The 24,344-nt window shown below is 55.6% G+C and overlaps 1 protein-coding gene across 2 annotated transcripts; it reads right to left on the reverse strand.

Annotated features, from left to right (window-relative positions):
• Positions 1-2,701: 2,701 nt before the first annotated feature.
• TP53INP2 (tumor protein p53 inducible nuclear protein 2) lies at positions 2,702-17,147 on the reverse strand. 2 transcript variants are annotated; one of them, XM_066330482.1, is made up of 4 exons: positions 16,994-17,147; positions 7,958-8,289; positions 4,445-4,754; positions 2,702-3,009 (listed from the first exon to the last, which is right to left on the reverse strand). In XM_066330482.1, the coding sequence occupies exons 2-4, from the start codon at positions 8,082-8,084 to the stop codon at positions 2,757-2,759; spliced, it is 690 nt and encodes a 229-aa protein (XP_066186579.1). In that variant the 5' UTR covers positions 8,085-8,289; positions 16,994-17,147; the 3' UTR covers positions 2,702-2,756. The 2 variants fall into 2 exon arrangements, with proteins under 2 accessions (XP_066186579.1, XP_066186580.1); XM_066330483.1 differs by having other exon boundaries at positions 2,706-3,009; positions 4,445-4,574.
• Between the last annotated feature and the right edge of the window lie 7,197 nt (positions 17,148-24,344).

Here is a 24,344-nt window from a genome sequence, read left to right on the forward strand (position 1 = left end):
GTGCAAATAACAGAGGGGACTTGCAAGAGCTCATTTGCTGTGGTTTGTGCACTCTGCTGACCGGCCAGAGGCTCAAGGTCTGGATTAACCTCTTCATGAAAACATTATTAATAATTTATTAATGCTTTATAAACATACTCTGGATATAAACTGTGATAATAATTCTGCTGCAACTCCTATGCTGGATGGGCACAGAGTGATGAAAGACATCTCAGACTGGCACAGAAAGAGTTTGAATTTGCTTCTGAAAACCAGGACAGAGGAAGATCACCTGTTTGAAATGAGCACTGGGGGCTGGGTGCTGGTGGCAGTACCAGGGTGAGACAAGTCCCCCGGGAACATGGCCAATGGCTTCTGGCTCACGGCAGATGAGAAGGGGGCACAAGAGGATTTCCATAAGGGATTTCTCCTGGGGTACCATTTCCAGCAGTTGGGCAGGCACAGGAGAGCCTGGCAGGTGAGATGTGGCAGGATCTGCCTTGGGGCCACTGCCCACCCCCCAGGCTGTTCCTCTAGGAGCTGCAGAGGGGGCAATGGGGTCACAGACAGCCTCTGATTTCTGGAGTGCTCCACGGGGACTGGAAGCAACTCAGATGTGCAGGAGGAGGGTTTGTAGTGGAGACCAAGCTAGGGGCTGGACAGTGCTTGGCTTCTCCACTTCTTGGCGTGAGTGGGGGCTGGAGAGAAAATGCTTCGTCCAATGCTGCTGCCCAATGGCGACAGAACAGCTCATCCAGCTGCATGGGAAGAGCAGGATGGGAAGGCAGCACCTCATCAGACACCCGGGGAGCTCAGGCTCAGCCCCTGCCTGCTGTCACAGCACCTGTGCCAGTGTCCCTGCACGTGCCCTGCTACCAGTCCATCCCAGGCATCACTGCAGGGGGAAAGAAAAGGCATTGAGTGTGAAGCCCAGGAAGTCAAAGGATGTAAACACTCCCCTGGAGTCAGGAGATGTCAGTCTCTTCACCAAGAAGACACCAGGGACGGAACAGGGTGACCTCAGTGTGGTCTCAGGCGTGCTGAGGGACAGAGGTTGTGGTGAGGCCCAAGGAGGGCGGGCCAATGCCAAGGGCACTGAGGTCCCCAGCTCTGTGCTTTTGGGAATGCCGAGGCAGTGGAGTGAAAGGGAAATGCTGCAGGAGAGCAGCAGCAGCTGGCTACTGCAGTTCCAGGCTCCCTGGCCCAGAGCTAGGGGCTGTTGCTACTAAGAAGGTTCATTTTGGCTTTAGTATCATTAAAAGGATTAATATCAGATATCAGCTGTTTCAGCTTGGGCTCACCACAATTCCTTCAGCTGAGGTCCCCAGCTGATATTAAATGATACAACAGTGGAAGAACCTCTGCTGATATCAGAATTTTCTGGAGTGTTGTGGGGGTATTTCTTATCTCAGAGGGTGGGAATCCAGGCTGTGAGCTGGTCATGAGCAAGATGCTTTCCCAGGGCAGAGGGTGCAAAACCAGTTCCTAAAAGGAGCGAACTGGGGGCAGAACAGCAAATTTCTGCTGGATGAGGAGCTGGTGCTGGAGTCAGTGAAAAGCCTGGACCATGTTCTTCCAAAGGCAGAAGGAGAGAGGAGGGATTTGCATTAAAAATTAGTGTCACCTAGCAGTGGAATTTGGCCCTCCATAGGAAAGGATGCCATTTTTAGGGGGAAAGAAGATGTTTCTGTTACAGGTCCTGTTACAGCAATCCTCTCACTCAGGCCCGATCCATCCTGACACATTGCAGTGGCTCCCAGATCCATCACTGTCCTTACTTCAGCCTCTTCCCTCTGGTCTCCTCTTCAGCATCTCTTCATCACCACCATGGACGTACTTTGGCCACCTCAGGGAAGCTGTGCAGATCCCTGCCTCCTCTCCCCTCCCAGGGACTGACGCCAGGCAGACAATGCTCCTCAGCTTAACAGTGCCTCTTCTGAGTGTAAAGGTACAGAGAGAAATATATACACACACATATACAGGCGTATCCATAGGGATACAGGTGGGGCTGGGGCAGGTGCCTGGCTCCAGGAGGAAGGGGCTCACTCAGATGGGACCACAGGCAGAGTGATGCCATCCCAGGCTGGCCACCCTTCCTGGCACGGCAGCCGAGGGCTCCGGTGCGGCGCTGGGACGGTGCTTTGATTCCTGAGATTCCTTTTAAGGTTGATTTAAAAAAAAACACCATGAGGCACGAGGAGCTGCCTGGCTGACCTGGCCACGGAGATTCCCACCTGCACTTTCAACCACAAGCCCCTTCGGGACTGGCAGTGGGAGGGTTATCTTATCATGGTAAAATGTAACTAATAAATCAAGGAGGGAGTAGAGTATTTGCTGGTTTTTGCAGGGCGGAAGCATTATTTAGTGTCATTGATGAGATTTTCCTAAAAATCCCAAATCTTGTGGCTTCATTGCTCTTGTCACTCCTGCTCGGTGTCTCTGTGACATCCCAGCCAGGCTGTACACGGAGTCATGACGTGAGGAAAGGCACTGATGTCACAGGCTTATCAGGACAAACGGGTTTCACCGGCACGGGTGGATTTCAGGAGCGGGTGATTTCACTGGGAAGGCCGATTTCCCACGCGAAGGCTGTCGGGGAGGGGTGCCGTGGCCCCCCGCGCCAGCGGCCCAGGCGGCACGGAGGGGGCGAGACGCGGTGAGAGCTGCAGGAGGAAGATGCGGAGCGCGGGGGGTGGAGCGAAGCCGCCGCCCGTGCCCGGTGTCCGCGGGGGCCGCGCTCCCGGGGCCGGGGCCAGCCCCCGGGCGGCGGAGCGAGGTCAGTAGTTGCAGTGGCGCTGGCAGGGCTGGTGGACGAAGGCCCCCGGGAGCTGCTTGGCGCGGCGGGGCGGGCGCTGCCGGGCCCGGTTCTGCCGCTGCAGCGCCTTGTGGCCCAGGCGGTGCCGCTCGGCCAGCTGCTTGGCCCGCTGCGCCCGCTGCGCCTGCCCCGCCTTGTCCAGCGCCGCCGCCTTCACCGGCAGCGCCCGGCCGGGCGGCGCCACCGGCAGCTCCGGCCGCGCCTCGGCCGCGTCCCTGCGGAGACAGCGCGGTCAGCACCGCCCGGGACACCGACCCCCGCCCCAACAGCCCGTGACGGGACAGACGCTCGAGCAACGCAGGCTGTAGGACACCCGAAAATACCAAATACCACCGGGAGCCCCGCGCTTAAGTCCCTTGAGCCCGGTCTGTCTGCATCCCCCTGTGACCTCTTTGGAGCCTTGGTTAGTCTCGGGTTCCCTTTAGCCCTTCTCTGCCCCCTCCAGCACTGAGGAGCTCCTGAAGCTCTGGACATCAAGCTCTGGCTTTCAGGGAGACTTTGGAAGGAGAAGAGTCTTGAAGGAATGGTGGCACCTGGACAGCGGCGGTGTCCACTAGCCAGCACCAGCGTCATTTAACCAGCAATGGTGTTCTCTAGCTGAGAATAGCATCTCCCAAGTAGGAATGCTGTCCCCTAACCAGGAACAGTGTCTCCTGACCTAGAGTAAAGCTCACCCCAAATTCTTACTCCCCTGCCCCAGCGAGGGGCTCCAGGTGTGGTGTTGGAAGGCTGGGACTGGGGGGACACCAGAGACACCAAGGCACGGTGGCAGCCAGGCCTCATCCAGCAGCAGTCGGGCTGAGTGTGGGCATGCTCCAGGGAAAACCTGGGGGCTGCTGGGCAGTGGAGAGCAGCCCTTGGGGGAGGGCAGAGCTCCAGGATGTGGCCCCAGGAATGGGTGTGGAGGGCTCCAGCCCACAGGCCTGGGGGGTCAAGGGAGCCATTTGGGACATTTCTGTTTAATTTCCTCACCACTAAGCTGGGGTTTGGGGCAAGGAGAAGCTGGTGGTGTCCCACTGCCCTCAGCTGTGGGATACCCCCGTGCTGGGCCAGTCTGGGGCCAGGTGGAGAATTGAGGGGGACTGCAGCACCTTCCTGCCTGGGGAACCTAGGGGTCTTCAGGGGCCCACTGTGCCCAAAGGCCACCCTGTCCCACTGGGTTTGCTTCGCTTGGGCCATACCTGTGCAAACCCTCAGTGTAAGCCCTGCCTGGAAACCCTCCCTGGGCAGGAGGCACTGGCACGGATAGCATTGGCAGGAGTGGCCTTGACACGAGTGGCTGTGCCAGGAGACCCTGCTAAGGGCAGGAGAGATAAACACTGCCCTCTCCCACCACAGCCCAGTGCCAAGCTCGTGTCCTGCAGCCATGGCCATCCGAATATGCTACCGAGACCCCTTAGCAGAGGATTTTGGGACACGGGAGCCGCCAGCCACGCATGATGCCAGCTGGGGCACCCTGCCAGATATGCAGGGTGTTCCCTGAGGTGGGCGTGAGGACACCGACGTCCCCCACTGCCTCACTATGTCCACGGGTGAAACATTCCTGGGTGCAGGTGGGGATTTGGGATGGCAGGACTGACCATCCACCCCTGGTCTCTCAGCGGGTGCTGGGTCTGCTGACCCCCCAAACAGCCTCCAAAGCGCACTCACTCTGCAGCATCGTCCTCGGGGCCCTCCCCATCCACCTCGAGGGTGCTGGTGACGTAGACGGACATGCTGGGGTGCTCGATGAGCAGGTCCTCCATGGGGCTGCTCCCCACGCCGTCGGGGCCGGGCTCCTCTGCAGTAAAACAGGGGGGAGGGGTGACAAACCAACTCTCGTCCATCAAGCAGGGACCGGCCGGAGCCGGGGAAGCGGCCGGCGGCGGTGGCGGACCGGGGGGCGTCGGGCGGGGGCGCGCCGAGCGCCCGGTACCGCCAGCGGCCGGGCGCCGGGCGGGGCCGGGGCGGGCACGGCTGCCTGGGGCGGGGGTGCAGAGCCATGCGGGGCGCAGCGGGGACACACACACATACCATGTACAGTGGGGAGGGAGGGGGAGAGAAAGGGCCATCGTTAGTGCGAGAGACACCCACCGCCACCGCTCCGCTACACGCGGGCCCGGCGCCGCGCCCCGGCCGGAACCGCCCGCTCCAGGGACCGGGCGCGGCATGGGAACGGGGCTGCTCGGGCAAGCTGAACCACAGACTCGGGACACCGGCAGCGTTCACCGCAGCAATGGAGTGTTTTTTTTCCTTCTCAAAAGGAGAGAATAAGTTCAGGCAATGAAAAACGCTGCTTTCCCCGTTCTGATGGCACCTGAGCCGGGCCGGGCCGTGCCGGGGGAATGCCGACACACCTGTGCTCACAAACACCACCCAGCAAACATGGAAACCAAGCACGCGCAGAGCAGAAAAACAGTCCACACCTTTTCTCTGGAAGAAATCATGGGAATGAATTCTTCAGTAAAGGTTTTCACTGTGCCTTCAACTCCAGCCTGTTAGACGCCAAGTTTTGAGTGGCTGCTCCAGAAGCTGACACCCTCCCAGCCTCCCATGCCTTCCCTTCTTCATCTCTACCTGGCAACGGCACTTGGGGCCGGTGCTTTTCCAGGCTGTCTGTGCTTGGAATTGCTGGTAATGGCACCAAATGTGGGGATGCCCACACCCATTCCCAGACTCATCAGGGAGATTTGAGGGAACTGGTGAGGAGGGAGGCAGTGCAGTATCTATATGGACCCTGCAACTGGGTGAGGGACCAGAAGGAAGCACAGATGAATCTGGTCTTGTGTGCAGAAACACAGAGCATGAGGCTGGGTATCCCTGGCTCGGTGCATCCCCAGCTCCTCCTGCATCTGATGCCCCAGCCCATGCCAAGAGGGGACCCTGGGCTTAGGACAGGCCAGGGCTTAGGACAGGCCACAGTTGGTCTTGCAAACATGAGAATGTCTTTCTCCAAGTCAGAGGATATCAGTCTATTAATAGTTGTTGACATGCCAGGCTGGAGATTGTTTGTCAGCCGGGAGACAGCCACCAAGCCTGGCTGGAACAGCACTCCCACGGCAGTGGTCTCTGGGCATGGAGAGCAGGGGAATACCCTGTGCCCATCCTTTGCCAAGGTGGATTTTAATGTCACAAAGCAGTATTTTGGGATCCCCAAGAACCTCTGTGATGCAGCCACATCCTGGGAGATGCTCTTTGCTCTCTCCCTGGGTGCTGAGCAGGGCCAGGCTAAGCAAGGGGACAAGAGTGGCATCAGAAACATTCTGGGAAGGTCTGAGTAATTTGGGTGCATTTTGCAACACGGGGGCAATGACCAGGCTGACAGAGGCTGAATCCAGAGGCTCTCTAAGTTGCCTCACTGCAGCTGGGAGAGCGCCAGGCTGGGAGCTGCTGCTGGCCACCACAGCTCCAAGGGGAAGGATAGGGCTGGAGTCTCTGGGTTTGGTTCTTGGAGTGTTTGGTATAACTCAAGCCCCAGAAACAGGGCTGAAAGAACCTGGTCCCCCACTGCTCAGGGACTGCTGCGGGAACGGACTGCAGCTGAATTAGCAGTGGGATGGATTCACAGGCAGACACTGCTGGAAGACAGTACTGCACCGAGAGCCGAAGCACTTCACTGGAAAAACACATTTTGTGCCAGAGTCAAGCTCCGGTCCCCTCTGAACTATCTGCAGCCTCGACCCAAGGATCAGGGCACAGCATAGCGTTTCTCTGGCTGGGGAAGCTCCTGGCTCCTCCTGGCATGCTTTAGGCTCGCTGCAGCTGCTGCCAACTGGCCCTGACACATGGCAGATGCATGCCCACTGCTCCAGGGACCTCCTTGCAAGAACCCTCTGCCATGGCACTGCTGTAACCCTCCCTGGACCTGAATGCCCAGAGGACAGGAAAGCCTCCACAGCTGCCCATGCCTACACCACCCATCACCTCTGGCAGCTGTCCACAGTGCTCCCACCAGGCATGGGGCTGGCCCTGTCCCCCATCCTACTCTTTTTCCTGCTCTGGTCGCCTCTCCAGGTCTCTGCAAATGGGAAAAAACCCTAATGAACAACTCGAATCCCAAAAACAAGCAGGGGGAACAGGCAGGGAACATCTGCTCAGAGACCTGCTGCCTGCAAGAGGGAAGACAAAACCCTCCTCCTAAACCTGCATGATACATCTGTGGTCCCCTGGGCGTCACAACCAACCAAAGGCTACAAAAGCAGAGCACAGCCATCAGGAGCTCCTGCACAGGCAGGAGGGTTTGACTCTGCTGCTGGAATTGCAAGGAAATGTCATAAAAATATCATTGCAATTGGCTGAGTCATCAGTCTACAACAGCAACTCCCAAGGTCTGAACAGAGCTGGAGAAGATCTGCTCAGAAGGAATTCAGTCTGCCTGGCTGGTGTCAGACAGGGCTCTGGATAGCTCTGAGAATGGGGAGCCCTGTGGGCTCTCTAGGTACAGGCACCTGGTGCCAAACATCCCTTGTGCTTGGCATGGGCAGTGGAAACAATTTGGGAAGATAACCCCCATGGAGCTGAGATTTACTCCTCTCAAATGACCCAAACATGGCCAGATCCCTGGTGGCACATCCCCAGCTGGGACAGGCAGGCACCACTGCCACTTGCCCTCACATGGGGATGACCCTGCCCGCCCACCAGTGACCCAGGACTGGGGTCTCCCAGGGGAACAGGCTCCCAGCAGGGCAGGGTGCAGCTGAGCTTGGCTCTTCCTGGAAAAGTGCTGTCCTGGGCACAGCTCAGCCATGGCAGCGCCACAGGCAGTGGCAGAGCCTGCTAGGGCTGGGTCCCCCGCCCCACCGACTCCCCATGGACAGCACCACACCAAAACTCTGGATGATCTCCCTGGCTGGTGCCTTGCCAGGGTCCCCTCTTGGCATGGAGGCACCTGGAGGCTTGTGGGCAGCAGCAACCCCACCTGGAAGTGCTGATGCTGCTCCCACAATGACAAAAAGTTGAGCACCATCACTGGGTCAGGAAAAGGAAAAAGGAGGAGCAGGTCAGGGGCTGCTGCAGTGACCACAGGCCTGGGCACCATTGGCAGAGCATGGGGACCAGGGGAGAAAAAATGAAGAGCTGCTCCCATGTGATGTGAGCTCATCTGACATCTCAAGGATCTCCCCAGCTCTGGAGAGACAAAGTGCAGCAGAGGCTGTGGGAAGCCAGTACTATTGCTTTCCTCACCTGCAAGATCAATTATGAGCCAGCCATCTTCCTCCTCCTCCTCTTCCTCAATGAAGGGTTTGGGCTCCTCCAGGCCCTCTGGCGTGTTGCTGTCACTGAAGAAGAGGCTGGTGAGACGCTGAAACATGGTGGGGAGTGGTCCAGCAGGATGGAGGGGGAGATAGAGCTACTTCTGGGCACCAGCTTCCAGGCACAGACACAGGAGAGATGGGCAAGGAGGGGAAATAGAGCCCTCGAGGTCTCAGTGACAGAGGTTTGGCTGCCAGAAAAATCAGAGCTAAGTGGTGTGCAGTGCAATTGTGAGGTTCTTCACTTGGCTTCAGTGCAAAGGCCTGTAAAAGGGAGAGAAAAAGGAATAGCAGATTAAAACAGGCTGGCAGTGTGGCCCTCCTGCTCATCCTAAGGACTCAGATGGGCTCAAGGGGATGCAAAAAGGTGGCTCTGATCTGTGCCATGGGCTGCCCCAGCTGGTGTGTATCTGAAAGCAATAGTGAAGGTGCAGCCCCCACCTGCATCAAGCCCCACATTGTGTCCCCATCCTCATGGGTGGGGTGTTCCAGGAGACCCACCCCTAGGAGCTGGCAGGTACAGAGCAGACGCTGTCCCTAAGTCAGGCAAACATGCCACGTTCCTGGCAGCAGGCAGGGCAAGGACAGCATTGTCACAGAATCCTAGATGGTTTGGATTGGGAGGGACCTTAAAGTCCATCTTATTCCACAGCCCTGCCATGGGCAGGGACACTTTCCAGTATCCCAGGGTGCTCCAAGCCCAAATGTCCAGCCTGGCCTTGGACACTGCCAGGGATCTAGGGGCAGCCACAGCTTCTCTGGGCACCCTGTGCCAGGGCCTCCCCACCCTCACAGGGAACAATTCCTGCCCAATCTCCCATCCAGCCCTGCCTGCTACCAGTGGAAAGCCATTCCCTTATCCTGTCTCTCCAACCCTTTTTCCAAAGTCCCTTGCTAAATCTCTTCAGCCTCTTTAGGCACTGGAAAGAGCTCTCAGGTCTCTCTGGATCCACTTCTCCAGGTGAACACCCGCAGCTCTTCCAGTCTGGCTCCAGAGCTGAGGGGCTCCAGCCCTTGGAGCATCTTTGTGGCTTCCTTTGGGCTCGCTCCAGCAGCTCCACATCCTTTTTATGTTGGGCCCCCAGGGCTGGAGGCAGGTCTGCAGGTGGGGTCTCATCTGAATGGGCAGAGGGGCATAATCCCCCCCCATCTACTGCCCACACTGTGGTGACAAGCTCAGGGTGCTGTTGCCTCTCTGGGCTGCCAGCACACACTGTTGTTCACATCCAGCCTCTCATCCCAGTACTTTGAGGGTCTCTGCTTCACGTCTGCTCAGTTCATTACTGTTATATCTCTGGGCAAGCAGATTGCCTCCGGGGGGGGGGGGTGGGGGGTGGTCATCACTCATTAATTTCATGAACGACTGCCAAGCTTCTGGCAAGGAAGGAATAGCAGCCCAAATGTTCAGAGTGTTATTTGTGTGCCTCTTGGTCCAGAGACATTAAAAGGGCATTAAAAGGCCATAAAATTATATCAGGAGCTCAATGCAGCTGGGTGCTGCTGTGCTGGGCACACTAATGTGAGTGCATTTAAAGTGTAAATCCCCTTTTCATGGCAAAGCCGCAGTTCAGGGTCCTGTCAGCCAAGGAACCACAGAGCTTGAGTGATCCTCCACCCAGGGGAAACTCCACCTGCTCTAGGCAGCATGGAATGGGAAGGGTACAGGGGACACTACGTGTCCATACACAGCCCAGTCCTCCAGCAGGTCAAATTCTAGCTCAGCCCTGCCACCCCATGAAGTGGCTTCCCCAGTCCCAGCATCCTGAGAAGGTGGATGGCCTGGGCATTGCAACTCTGGGGCTCAGGCACTTTTTAATTCATCCCTGTGGGATAGCAGTGCCTTTGGCAGTCTCTCTTTGCTCTGCCATGAGAGCAACAACATCTGCTCTACAACGCAGAAAATGAGAAATCAAAGGAGCCTTCCCCCTGGATGGGATCCCCTGGACCTCAGGGGCTCTGATCTCTGACATTCCCAGGTGCAGAAAGGAGTGATGGAACATGAAGCAGCCTGCAACACCCAGCTCTCCCTGCCTGGCATGGCCAGGGCAGCAGTGTGACACTACCTGTCCTCTAGAGCAGGTTTCAAGCCCCCGGTGACTTCAGTTGCCCCAGAGGCACAAGGCAGACCATGAGGCACAGCCGTGCCTTGCTGCAGACTGCAGGGCTCAGCGGTCCAGCCCAGCTTCCCACTCACTCTGGGATAGCTCAGCTGAGGCTTGTGGAGCCTCTCACCAGGAAGAATAGGAGGTGAGGGAGGACTCTCTGCTCTGTGTCCTAAGAGGGCCCTAGAGGCACTGAGCAGGGAGGGTTTGGGCATCGAGACATAACAGAGTTGTTTCTCTGACCTCACAACCACCACAGCCATTCTGTTACCCTCCAGCGCTATCAGTTAAATCAGCCAGACACCCCCTTTACCTGCATCATTAAGGCATAATAATATAAGTTAGGGAAACAACACAAGGAGGAGCTGGTGCCCAGCTGGGCTTTGAACAGACTCTGGTGTGCTCCACGCCCAGCACAGTGGGAGTTCCCTCCCACAGGATGTCCATGTGCATCCATCCCCACCCGGCCAGGCTGGCAAAGGCCACCCTGGCCAGCCCTGAGGGCTGTGGCACAGAGCCATAGCTTCATCCTGCCAGCTCAGCCTGGAAACCTGGCACCTGCCTGAGCACTCGCCTAGTCAGTAAATATCTTTTAATATGACAAGAATAATATTTTTAAGAAGTTTATTAAATATGTAATTGTGGCAGAAACTCCACAGCTCCCAGTCCATGCTGGTGATGTCCCAGTCTTCACTGTTTGCTCCTCCTCAGGTGCCTGGGCAGGAGAGACTGGGGCAGCTCGTGGCAGGTACAGGGATCACAGGGGGCCAGTCCCCTGAGGCCACCATGGCCCTGGCTCAGTGTGAGGCCAGGAGTGCGTTCATGTGCTTATTGAGCTGGGGCATTGTCAGGCTGGCAGACCTGCTGAGCCAAAGCTGACTCCAGTGTCACCAGGCAGGACCTCAGGATGACACAACGGGGCTGGGGACAGCAGGGTCTCCTGTGTTGTGCCCCAAGCCTACCACACTAGGAAGACACTGTCAATGCTCTTGACTTACCTCATGCAATTGTCATTCTTTCACCCGGCCCAGACGTAGATTCACCCAACAGCAGAGATGGGGACAAGAAAGATCTGGCACACAGGGACAGGGGAAGACAGTGGCCCCAGTCTGGCTGCCAGGGGAAGGTCACCCAGAAAAGCACCCAAGCAGCTACCACAGGCCAGGGGCTGAGTCAGGCAGGGGTTTTCCCTGTTGCCTAAGCAAAGTCTACCTGGAATGTCTCACTGCAGTGAGTGCTTCCCATGCTCTGCAGGCTTGGCTTTGGGAGCCCCCTACAAGGGGCTCATCCTCCAGAGCAAGCTCAAAGTCAAATGACCAATGACACAGGCAAAACCTTTTAGTTTTCCTTTGTTAAATCATGCCAAAAGCTTTTACAGGACAGTAGGAAAGCTGGTTCCCCAGCAACAGCTCAGAGAACCTGCCTGCTTAGGGACCAGTCCGCAGAAAATTGTAGGATGCAAGCAAGAGGAGTAAGGTGCCTGGGCTCCCCAGGTACCCACCTCAACCCAGAGGTAATCTGTCTTTTCTGAAGACACAACAGACACTATTATTTTCGATTGTCCCCTCTCCCAGATTCAACTTCTTAAGTTAAAGTACAGGGGCTCACAGGCAGCTACCATAGCTCTTGGAGGAAGTGGGAGTTAAAAGTTCCCCTAAGAGCAAAACTTCAAATGGATCATTTTAAAGGATCATTCGGCAAAGAATTCAAGTAAGTGTCCAGCTGTCACCCTCCCCAAGGCAGGGAATGTGAGGTGGGCCTGACCCCCTTCGTGGTGCAAGGCAGTCTGTGCTAAGGGTGGTGCCCAGGGAACTGCAGGAGGCTCCTGGCAAAGGCCAAAATGAAGGCAAGAGCAAAAATGAGCATTAATCCTCCCCCTCACTTTAGCCTGTCTCCTCTGAAAAACTCAGGTTAAAGCCGCAGGATGAAATTCTCATCTCCAAAATTCTCAGCAGGTTCATGAATGACACTGAACTGTGTGGAGCAGTCAATTCAGCAGGTGGCAGGGATGAGGCATCCTGAGGGCCCTGGGCAGGCTGGAGGAGTGGGCTCATGTGAACCTCAAGAAATTCAACCAGGCCAAGTGCAAGTTCCTGCACCTGGGTCAGAGCAGCCCCAGCACAGGCCAGGGGCTGGGTGGGTTCACAGAAGCCCTGGGAGAAGGACTTGGGGGTACTGGTGGGAACAAATTGGATGTGACCTGGCCACGGGCACTGGCAGCCCAGAAACCAACCCTGTGCTGGGGGGATTCTGCTCCTCTGCCCACTCAGGTGAGACCCCCACCTGCAGAGCTGCCTGCAGCCCTGGGGACCCAGCATAAGAAGGATGTGGGGCTACTGGAGTTAGTCCAGGGGAGGCCACAAAGATGCTCCAAGGGCTGGAGCCCCTCAGCTCTGGGACAGGCTGGTATAGCTGGGGATGTTCACCTGCAGAAGAGAAGGATCCAGGGAGACCTGAGAGCCCCTTCCAGTGCCTAAAGGGGTTCCAGAAGAGCTGGAGAGGGACTAGGGACAAGGGCCTCGAATGCCAGGACAAGGAGGAATGGCTTCCCACTGGCAGAGGGCAGGGTTAGATGGGATATTGGAAAAAAATTCTTGGCTGTGAGGGTGGTGAGGCCCTGGCACAGGTTGCCCAGAGAAGCTGTGGTCACCCCATCACTGGAAGTGTTCAAGGTCAGGTTGCATGGGCTTTGGAGCAACCTGGGACAGTGGAAGGTGTCCTTGCCTATGGCAGGGGTGTGGGATGAGATGCTCTGCAAAGTCCCTTCCAACCCCAACCAGTCTGTGAGTCTGCAATCTCCCACCCCCCTAGAAGGGAGCCTGGCCTCAAGCTGCTCCAGACCCTCCCTGGCAGCCACCACATTTCTCCATCCTCGTGGAGGGCTCAGGGTGACCTGCTCAGCCCTTCACAAAGCAAGAGACTCCTTGGCCAGCTCCTGCTCAGACAGTGAGATGGCCACATGCCACCTCTACCCTACAGATCCCACCAAGCACTTCCTTGGCTGGGGGAGCCAGTAGCAGATCAAGCTCTGAAGTTTATCCAGGTATTTGGAAAGCCTCTGCTTTCCCTGCAGTAAACACTTGCCTTGTTACCAGGCAGAGATGGTGCCCACAGAACCATCAGTTTAGAGCAGGAGACGGCTTCTCTTCTTCTCAGGTCCCTTTTTCCAGCTTTCCCATGTCTACATGTGCCCCACATCTGTGGAGGATGTGTATCCCACATGTCCCCCCTTGAGACACAAGGGGCTGCCTAGGTACCACATCCTTGGGGCTGAGCTGCCCCAGAAACCACACTGACCCCTGCCAGACCTAGGGCCCTCACCACAGACACCTGCCATCCCTCCCAGGCTTCCACAATCCCCCTTCCTCAGTATGCCAATCCCATTCCAGGCACCGCCAGCACAAGGGGACAGCCCACCAGGGACACTCACTTGGGGACAGATGAGTTTCTGAATTAATTATTATATATTAATTATAAATTATTTTATATTATTATAAAATTATTATAAATTACTATAAATTATCAGACTCCTTCCAGAAAGTCCAACAGCCTTTTACAACAAGCCAGAAGGTATTAAAAATATTAAGTTTAAAGTGGAAGTAAGGAAACCACAATGCATCAAGTTATTTTTTTCCCCTTCAGAAACCTAAACACAATAATTAGTTTTCTGAGTCACTGTGGCTGCAAATAACCCCAGGAGCTAAGAACAGGGAACAGGCTCGGCAGCAAAGCCCCAGGATGAGCCAGGAGCTCGCCGGGGCAGGAGCTGCAGCATTGCAGGACTGGCAGCTCTCAAAAGTCACCGTCTGCAAGAACAACAGCAGCTCCCCTTGGAAATGGCAACAGGCTCCCTGAAACTTTCCATAAATACCTGGCAGCAAGAGGGATGCTGCTGATAGGCAGCAGGAGCAGTCCTTCCTCAGCACAGCTAAGAATACCCCGCGCAGTCATCCTGGCACAGGCAGAGGTACAAATCAGGTGCCTTCCTCCAACCCACTTGGGAAATGGGATTTTCAACTCATTTTACCTAAATTAGACAAGCGTTTCACAGGCTCACTTGTGCTGGATATACAAAAATCCTAAACCTGGCACAGAAACACAGAACACAGGAGAAGGGGATCTGGCAGCTGGGCAGCTCAGGGGAGTTCTGCTCATTACTCTAGAAATGACCAGTGAATCATCCCTGTGCTGTCCTCTACCCACTCCCATCAAGGGAGGGACCAGAGCTGCCAGAGACCTGCCTGGGACAGTTTGGCAGGGCTGAATTAACGCCTTTGGTCCCACAACAATTGTGCTACAGGTCCAGCTGATCCCGTTGCTTCCAGCAGGCCCACTGATGGGATTCCCTTGGGGGAGCCCTGGGCACAGGAGCAGAGCTGCACCCCGAGGTGCTGCTGGCACAGACAGGCTGATTCCAGCAAAACAGAGGCTGAGTCACAGCCAGAGCCTCTTCCATGGCAGATCAGAAGAGTAGAGTGGGGAAGGCAGAGACCAGTTTGAAAAATCCCAACTCTTAATCACAAGACTCTTCTTATTAATGGCAGACCAGGACAGGACCTGGAAGAGCTTGCCTCAGCCAGTCCAGGGTCTCAGGAGGGACGGGAGCTCCTCCAGATCCTGCCTGAAGGAGGGCAACCCTGCAGAATGAGGAGGAGATGTTTTTCCAGGAGCTGGTCTCTGCATCCACGCAGGGTCTTGTGTCACTGCTGCAGGAAGGTCCTTACCCCAAGGGCAAATGTGACCTTGTGCTGTTTGATATAATCACACACAGTCCTGGAAAATCTGCCAGTGGCTGGCAGGATCCAGGAAATTTTAGATTTGCCATGAGCCGTGCTATGAAATTTTAGAACTGTCCTCCCTGGGATGCACTGAGTGCAGCATCCCAAGGTGTGAAGCATCCCAAGGAGCCGCACACTGGGAGAGGAGCAGGCCACCCTTACAGACCCCATAAATCACAGAGGCTGACACACCTGGCACACTGGACTTGGACACCACATGAACCTGAGCTCCCCAGCAGCTCTCCCCAAGCCTGCTCAGGGCCCCCCTCACCAGAGTAGGACTTGTTGCGCAGTTAACATTAAAAAACCTTTAGATACAAATTTATGTCACAGGGTTTTCCAGTTTTATTACAAGCAGGTGTTAACCCTTTCTTTACCTGGGGAAAAACTTTTATATTTTTCCTTTTTTTGTTCAGCCAGATAAGCAGCAGATAAGCAGCTTCCCAACAGTGACAGTGAGCTACAGCAGACAGCTCTTGCCTTTTCTTGTGGTAGGTTTGTTGTTTGAGGAGGGGGGGAAAGGGTGTACTTTGGGAGGAGGAAACATAAAAGGAGAGGAAAGATTTATTTTAGAGCCAAACAACACAGTTCTTGGCACTCTGTAGATTAAGCCTGGTGGGAAAGGAGGTCCAGCATAGTCCTGTACCAGAGCCCAACACCTGTTTCTGAGAGGGTTTCTGGGATGGTTTTCTAACCCAGCAAAACCTTGGCCAAACTTGGCACCTGCCCAGCTCAGCCCTCGATAGTGCCACTTCAGCACTGGTTATTGCTGGGCTCAAGGGATAATCCACTATTCTGGGATGCCAGCGTGCCAGTCTCTTTGCTCAGGGGCTCTGAGCAGGACTGTAGCTCCCCTACACAAATATGTATATGCATAAAATAATTACAAGAGCGAAAACACTCTTTTAAACCTGTTTCTACACACCACAAAGCCCAAGTTTTTCCACAATGAGCCCCCCCGATGAGACTCTAGTTTCCAGAGTCTGCCAGGCTCAGCCAAGTTGAGGTGAGAGACATGAAACCCAGAGGAAAGTTGTCCTTTTAGGACTTAAGACCTTTTTGAGCTGTCCCAAAGGAGACACCCTTAGAGTAGCAATAGCAGAAGGAGATGCTGTGTTTGGTACCTGAGGGACTTCTGGGTTCAGCAGCCTGGGATGTGCTGGAGTTGCCCCATGGCACAAACCTCAGCCTGGCACTGCCAGTACCCTCTCCCTGCCATGTACAGCCCCTTACCAGGCAGCACAACTAAATTCAACAAAAACATCAAAGCATACATCTGAATCTCATTAAAACTGGTGGGATTTACAAGGACAATCGAGATCTCAAGGCAGAGGGGATCTAGATCCAAAGCACTAAGGATTTACTGGAAAAAAGTTAAATAGATAATACTTTTCTGTATTAGAGATTTACATGTATTTACATTCTTTACACAAATTTATTTGATATAGTATATGATATATGCTGTATTTTATACAGTATATTATATATGGTATAGGAAGGTGTCCCTGCAAGGACATCCCCCTGCAGGGGGTTAGAACGAGATGATTTTTAAGGTCACTCCCAACCCGACTCATTCTGTAATTCTATGACATATTTCTTATAGTGACACATACTTATATTTATATATTTACATTCCTTTTCCAAAACGCCACGTTTTGCACCCGAAGACCATCTAAACATCACCGGGGGAGACACATGCACGTTTCCTGCTGAGAAAAGCCACAGCAGCGACTGGCGCGGCAGGGACACGGGGGCCACCCACGCGTGACCACGGCGGGCAAGTCCCACGCGCCGCCTCGGCCATCGCCCTGGGGCCGGCAGGGTCACGGCGGGACAAGGGGGAGAAGGGCCGTGACGTCTCAATGTCATATGCAAATGACACGACGTCACCACGGCGCAGCCAATGGGAGCGGGGAACGACGGCCAATCTTAATCCGGCGATGAAGAAACAAACAACAGGCGCGGGGGGGCCGAAGCCCAGGGGTCCCGGGCCGCCCCCACAGCCCCGGCGGAGCCCTCCCCGCCCGAGCCCCGAGGGCCCGCCGAGCCCCAACCCCGCGGCCCCGGCCGCGTCCCGCTGGGACTCACCGCTCCTGCGCGTCCCGCGCGGCGGAAGGCGCTGAGGGGCCGCTGCCGATGGCGGGGCCGGTGCCGGGGCCGGGGCCGGTGCCGAACGGACCCCGCGGTTCTGCCGAGCGCCCGCCGCTCCCCCGCACAAATCGGCACCTTCCGACAGCTGATCGTGACGTCACAAAGCGGCCCCGCCCCCGGCGCCGCAGCCAATGGGAGCGGGCACAGGGAGGGCGGGGCCGCCCCGGGGCGGGGCCGGGGGTCGCGGGTGGGGAGCGGGGCTCGGGCGGACGCGAGTGGGCGAGGCCGGGGCCCTTTGGGTTCCTCCGTGGCGCGGGGAAAGAAGGCGGCAGAGCCCCCGGCTGGCAGCGGAGAGGGGCTGGGGGCTCCCGGGGACGTGGGGGGCAAAGGGAAAGGCCGGAGAGCCCCGGAGTGCCGGGGTAGAGGGGAAGCGCTGAGACCCCCGGGGGGACAGGGGGGGAGGGGAGTTTCGGCAGCCAGATACAACGGGAACCGGAGGAGGGAGATGGACGAAAAGTAAGAGCTGAAGCCTTAAAAAAACCCAACAAAAACGCTGGAGTCCAGTCCCGGCCGCGGCGGCCCGAGGACGCGGGGCGAGGACAGGAAGGGTGCGGGGGGATGTGCTGGCGCCTGCCGAAGGGAAGGGACAGAGGCTTGAGGCTTCCCAGACACCCAGTTCCTGCTCACTGCTGCGCTACAGAGGCCTCGTCCAAAGAGAAACTTTGGTGTGACACGATTGAGGGGGCTGGAACCCTGGCATGTGCCACCCAACCATTACCCACCTGCGAGACAGAGGGGGCTCGAGGTTCGTGAAGACACCAGGAACATCCCTGAAGTGCCATAGCCCCAAAGGATGCTTGGCATCAGGAGGTTTGCCTTTGTCCTCGGCACAGGCTGACCATGGGACCAAGGTTTGGTTTGACATCATGCCAGGCTTGTCACACGGCAGGATATTGTCTATATAAAGAAAGAACATTTATTAAAACAGTCATTAATGGAGCAGTTTGGGTGTCTGAGTCATGCATGGAACAGGTAGGACTCATCTGGCATCACAGGTGAGAATTCCCCACTGTAAATTCACAAGAGGTAGAATTTAATTTTATCTTATTCAACACAAGGTCACAAACTAAATAACATTTAGTCTTCTGTAATTGAAGGATCTTGCAGAAGAGTGTAAACCATTCTGGAAGGAGAACTGCCACCCTTGCAGAGCTCCCACCCCACTTTGCAAGGAGGGGAGCAGAAGCCTGTGAAGCATGAAACAGTCCTAAGCAGAAAGTCCACTCATTTGGGATGTCCACAGAGGGCATTCTGAGCTAGCCATGGCAGTTTCACTTAATGCCCAAGAAGCTGAAACTGCTGGGCATAGCAGAGGACAATCTGCAGAAGACACCTAGAAGTTGTAGCATAACCACACTTGACCCCCAGCTTGTTCCCTGCCTGAAGCCAAGAGCTTCTGCAGCCCATGCAGGTTCATTTTGCTGCTTCTACTTCTCCTGGTTTCACATGGAGTGATTGTAAGATGGCTCCTGCTGGCTGCAGCAGGAGTGCAGAAATTAACCTTTAATCCTGCTGAGGAAGGCATAAATAAATGCAACAGAATGAATCTCGTTAGGGTGAAACATGTTCCAGGATAAACTGCTCCATTTGTGCTGGCATATGCCCTAAAGGAATGGACTCTCACTCCATTCCAACGGGGAAGGGAAACACTTCTATCTCTGCTGCACCCTGCCCTGGTCTTCTACTGCCAAAAGGGGGTCGCCGTCCCCTCCCAGGGCAGCGTGTAGCCCCAGTGATTTACTGGTGGAAAAGCTGCTGCACAGATGGTGAAGCAGAGGAAGGAGCTCCTCACCAGCCCGAGGCCATCAGCAGTGGCTGCCAGGCCCTGCTGTGCCCAGCCAGGGGCTGTGGCCTGGGGCACTGGAGTGGGTGACAGCTGTGCTGTGTGACAGCAGGAAATTACTTTAATCTTGCTGGCACAGGGAACAGTGGGCAGGAAGCTGTGGTGGCCCAGCCTTCATGTGCCTACAATCCTGCAGTGCTGAGCTGGGCTCTGTGTCACTGTGTCTTCTGTCTGTGCATGGGGATAGCAAAGAGAGCCCGGAGGGACCCCACCTTCTGTCCCCAGGGACAGCAGTATCTGCTGACACTGAGTGAGGGAAAGGAAACTGGAGTGCCTTCCCTGTGACATCCAGAGGTAGGACAGGGGGACACGGGGCATGACTTGGCTTTGACTCCTGGATGGCTCTCAGGTCACTGGGAAAGTCACACTGAGTTGAGCTGCAAGGCCTGAGGTGGCTATGCCTGGAAGGGATGAGCAAACAGCTGACTACACCTCACCTGCCTGCAGGTAATGGGGAGTTTACAGGCACCTTGTGTGTCACAGCACAAGTCCAGCCCAGCAGGTGCCTCAGGCTCTGCTGCTCAGGTGTGTAACTGGAGGCACTCTGTGAATTTGAGTGATTGCTGAAAATAGGAAGGTGATCACACTGGCTTCTGCTTCATCCAGGATGCTTTGGAAGCAGCACTGAGAGCCTCTGGCAAGGTGCAGGATCAGTGTGTAGTGCACGTGCTTCATTTCATCCAACAAATGGCATGCAAAGCAGGCAGGGTGCTCATTATAGAATGGTTTGAGTTTCAAGGGCTCTTAAAGATCACCTAGCTGCAAGCCTTGTTTACCTTTCTTCTATTAAAAAATATGCTTGATCCAGCTACTGTAAACTTCTAAAAAAATAAGAAATCAGGAAATAATAGAATGTTTGGATCTTTGCAAAGCCCTCCAAGAACATGTCTCCAGCATTTGGCATCGACTGAGAAGGGGGTCCCAGGGCACCCCTCCAGTCCCAGCTGCTTACTCTGGTTTCCCTGCAGGTCCCCAGGGTGCATCTCAAACAAGTCCCTGACATGAGTTTTCCCCAAGGCCAGGGAGCTCTGCCCCAGCCACTCCTCATGGTGATGCTGAAGTCACCAGGTAAGTGCTGAGCACCTGAAGAAGCATTTTCCAGGCATGTCCAGGGGCTATGGGTCAGCAGCCAGCTTAGTTCTTGCAGCTCCCAGGTGCCTCAAGGCCACAATGTGAGTGAGCCACAGGGCTTCCTGCCACACTATGAGCTTTGTGCTCGTTAGCTGGGGATGGGAAGAGCAGCTGATGAAGAAGTACATGTGCAGTGTACAGAGACAATCCTTCAACACAGGCTCTGTGCCAAACAGCAGAAAATAGGGAAATGAATCACAGAATATACTGACCTGGAAGGGATCATTGAGTCCAACTCTGAAGTGAATGGCCCATACAGGGTCAAGACCTCACCTTGGTGTTATTGGCGCCATATTCTGACCAACTGAGCTAATCTCAGGGTCTTTATGAATGAGCAGAAGCTGTTCATTCTCCTTCCCCAAGCTACCCTCGTCCAGCCTCTCCCATCCCACTGAGAGCCTTTGGGAACCTGCTCCAGGGCCCCAGGGATGTGGCCAGACACGCACCCAGCCCCAGTGAAGTGGACTGGGATGTGCCACCAATCACCCACACACACGTCTCGTGTCTGTATGTGCCACACCTCAGCTCCTCAGGTGGCTGTTTCCATGCTGCTTGTCCCTTGGAATGGATTTGCCTGGAAGCTCCTGCCTGAAGTTGTTTGTCTGTGTCATAGATCAAAAAAATGCAATATGCACTGTTTCATGTCATTAAAAATCCTCATCAATCTCCTTGGGAGTTCCTCTGGTCCCTTGAGTGGTTGCACTGGGGACAAGAGGTGCGCTCCTTACTTAAACTGGGAAAAACTACCAGTCCCTGAGGAGCCTCAGTGTCTTGCTGGGGCTTGGTGGCCAGAGTAAGGTCCATGAGGCACAGGCTCAGCATGGCTTCTCCCCTATGTCTTGCCCCTCCTAGAGATGCCTGCGACCTGGCTGGCTCAGCTGGTCTCCATCTCAGGTCCACAGGACTCCTCAGTGTCTCCTCCCTCTTCCCTTCTCCTCCCTGCTGGCATCAAAGGGATGCTGGTAGGGAGATGTAGCTGTGTCTGGCCAGACACACACACAGGTGAAGGGCTTGGTTCAGCCCCTGCCACAGGCAGGGTTGTGTGGATGTAGTGTGGCTCAGGTGAGTGGTAAATGGGGGTTGTTTGCAACTTTGGTCACTTGCTGCCTGATGGCTGGGACCCCACCGCTGCCAGCACCCCACTGCTGCCAGCACGGAGTTTTGCCTTGGCTCCCAGCCTCCAGTGGGCACAGAGACCTCTGCCCAGCCCCCTGGCCTACACTGGAGAAGAGCTGTGAGGCACTCAGGGAACCTGTGGTTATTTCAAGGCTGGAGACAGTTCCTCCTCAGGACACCTGTGGGACAGGGATGTGCTCTGCAGTGGGGAGGAGCTGCTCTCTGCTGCATGGCCTGGATGAGAGGTAGTAACCAGAGCGAGGTGCAGAGCAGATGGCTTGATGATCATACCTGTGGGGCAATCACCACCCTTCCAGCCCCATAAAACCTCCTTGTGCCACCCACAGATGCCCACAGCCCACATAGCACCTGAGGGTGAGGGGAAGAGACGGGGCCTGGCTCCCCAGCTGGTCTGCCAGGGGAGAGGGCAGCAGGCTAGCCTCATGATGCACTTCCATCCCAGAGAAACTGCCCAGCACCTGAGATGGGGATGGTCCATGAAGAGCTTGGGATTTGCCTGAGGCTTTGAGTGTGGTTACCAGCAGTGAAGGAGCTTGGAGGAGTTTATCTAGAGCAAATACTGTGAGTGTCCTCTGGGACTGACCACAGCCAGGAGGTGGCCCTACTGGAAAGAAATCTGGGTGTTACATTTGCAGTTCTCTGACAAAAAGACCTATTTCCCAAAGATGAACGTAGGACAGAGGTATTGCATTTGTCGCATAAAAAATGGACTTGTTTCTATATTTAGAATTTGGGTCAGCAGCAGCTTTCTGCGAGGAGACACCAAAACAGCTTTGAAAAACAGGGCTGCAAACCGGCTCTGGGCCAGACAGCAGTGTCCGGTCGGGAAGGCTGCCCAGGGAGGCAGGTATCTGGGGGAGTGAGCAGAGCAGAGGCTGGCCGCCTGTCGCAGCCGGCCCGGGGTGTCCCTCGTGGCTGGGGACACTGCTGATCCCCTCTGCGAGCAGCCCCGCCATCCCAGCCCGCCGGGCTCTGACTCAGGGCACCCTGGACTCACATCTCCTTGTTTTCCACAACCTCCTCGCTTGGCTTGGGGACAGAAGGAAATAGCAGCCGGTGAGATGAGCCCAGTAATTTGACCCAAGGCGAAATTTTGGGGTGTGTGTCTCAGCATGGAGTAACCTTGCCGGTCGGGGTGCAGCAGCCGGGGTCACTGCCTGTGGGGCGAGAGGATGGTGTGAGACTGGACACGGCAGAAGCCTGTCACCCCCTGCCACCGCCACCCCCCTACCCCCGGTGCCCCCTGCCTGCTCCGGCGGTGGGAGCAGGCAGCTGCCGCGGACAAGGAGCGCAGGCAAAGCTTTGCATTCTTCCTGCCTGCACCGCAGGAGGAGGGAGCGGGGAATGCAGCTGCTGCCCCATTAAAAGGCTTCTGATGAGTCTTCTCAAAAGTGACTAATACCCAGCTCCGACCTCCCACAGCACGCCAAGAGAAGGAGTCTGCTGGCCCCGCTGCCCCGCGCCCCTCCACTGCCGGGGCACGGCCGGTCCTTCCTGCTCCCTGGCCCTGGCCATGCCCGAGGCTGGTCATTCCTCACCTCCCTGGATCCCAGCTGTCACCTGCAGGGGCCCAGCCTCACCCCAAGGGAGCTCGTGCCATACGCCATAGTGGGGGGATGTGCTCCATAAGAGTGGGTTGCGCTCCACAGGAGTTGGACAGGAGTTGGTTATGCTCCACAGGAAGAAAGGATTCTGCTCCATAGGAGTAGGATGTGCTCCAGAGTGGTGGGATGCTCTCCACAGGGGTGATGTGTACTCCACAGGGGTGAGATGTGCTCCATACGGGAGGGATGTGCTCCATAAGGTAGTGTGCTCTCCATGGGGAGGGTGTTCCCCATGGGGGAGTTGTTCTCCACAGAGGAGTGTGAGATCCATGGAGTGTGCATTATCCCAGAGGGCATGCAATGGTATGGAGCAAAGGAACAGACCCCAGCTCAAGGCTTGCTCTTCCTGTAGCCCTTCAGACTCCAAGCAGGCTAGACAAGGACCCAGGAGCCCTTGGGAGCCTTGGCACTCAAGAGTCCTCTAAGACTCTGACATTCCTGAGGGGCTTTGGTGACGGTATTTGTAGCTTCTATAAATCAGAACAGTTGGATTTTTCAGGGTTTGGATCGCACATCTCTGGCTCTTCTGCCTGCTCCTGGGTTGAAGTGACCCCTTCAGCCAGGTGCCATGAGCTGCCCAATGTTCTGCCCAGTGAGTGGTGCTTTATTCATGTATGTTCCCAAGTTACCCTCAAGTCTGTGTGCCCCAAAAGTAAGATGAGCATTTGAATCAGCATTCGGGGCCTCTTTAAGGTCAAAGTTAAATCCTGCCTAAGCCATACTCAGGCCAGTAGAAGTGCTAGCCTGGCCATGCCTTTATCACCAAAGGTGCTGCATTCCACTGGGTCAGGGCAGGTCATGCCACGAAGCTGCTGGTGCCCTGTATTTGTCTGGGTTGGATGAACTCTGGAAGCTGCCACCTTCCACATGACAGCATTTCTGGCTCTTTTGACTCCTGACACATATTTGCCTTGTGCAAGGTGAGGTTTTGGCAGTCAGTCCTGCTGCAGAGCAGTGCTGAGCCCTGGGATCCACCCAGGATGGGGAGGCTCAGCCCTCTATGGCAAGAGTGGAAGAAAAGCCTGGGCTGAAGCTGAACAAAAGAGCAACCGCTCAATCACCTGGCCAGGCCTCTGACAGTTCAATGTGGATTTGTTTGAGCCCCAGGAGTGCACACCCTGAACTAAGCCTGTCTGGGCTGAGGCACAAGGTAGTGCTGACCATGGAGGACTTAATCCTCATCTTCGTCTGTTCACAGTCACATATATTTGTACCAACTTTACTTTAAATCCCTCCCTGGGACAGAGGCAGGAACTTCCTACACTCAAATTCAACCCAGGACAATCATAATCAAATAAAATGAAACGTGTGTCTTCCATTTCAGGGGATGGGAAAATTACAGGGTAGAAAATCATTCTTCTGTAGCTGCCCAGCCTTGATTGTTCAGCTAAGCCTTGCTGGAGATTGGTCAAGGTATTATGTCCCAGGTGAACCGGTTTTCCTGCACTTTGCTGGTGCCATCCAGACATGCTCCTTCTCTTTGCTCCTTGCACCTCATGATACAGGGTCACACCATACCTTCCCCAGCAGCTGGTGTCCACAGGGGACACTGCTGCTGGACACCACCATGCTG

Source organism: Sylvia atricapilla, chromosome 16, assembly GCF_009819655.1.
Source record: "Sylvia atricapilla isolate bSylAtr1 chromosome 16, bSylAtr1.pri, whole genome shotgun sequence".
NCBI lineage: Eukaryota > Metazoa > Chordata > Aves > Passeriformes > Sylviidae > Sylvia > Sylvia atricapilla.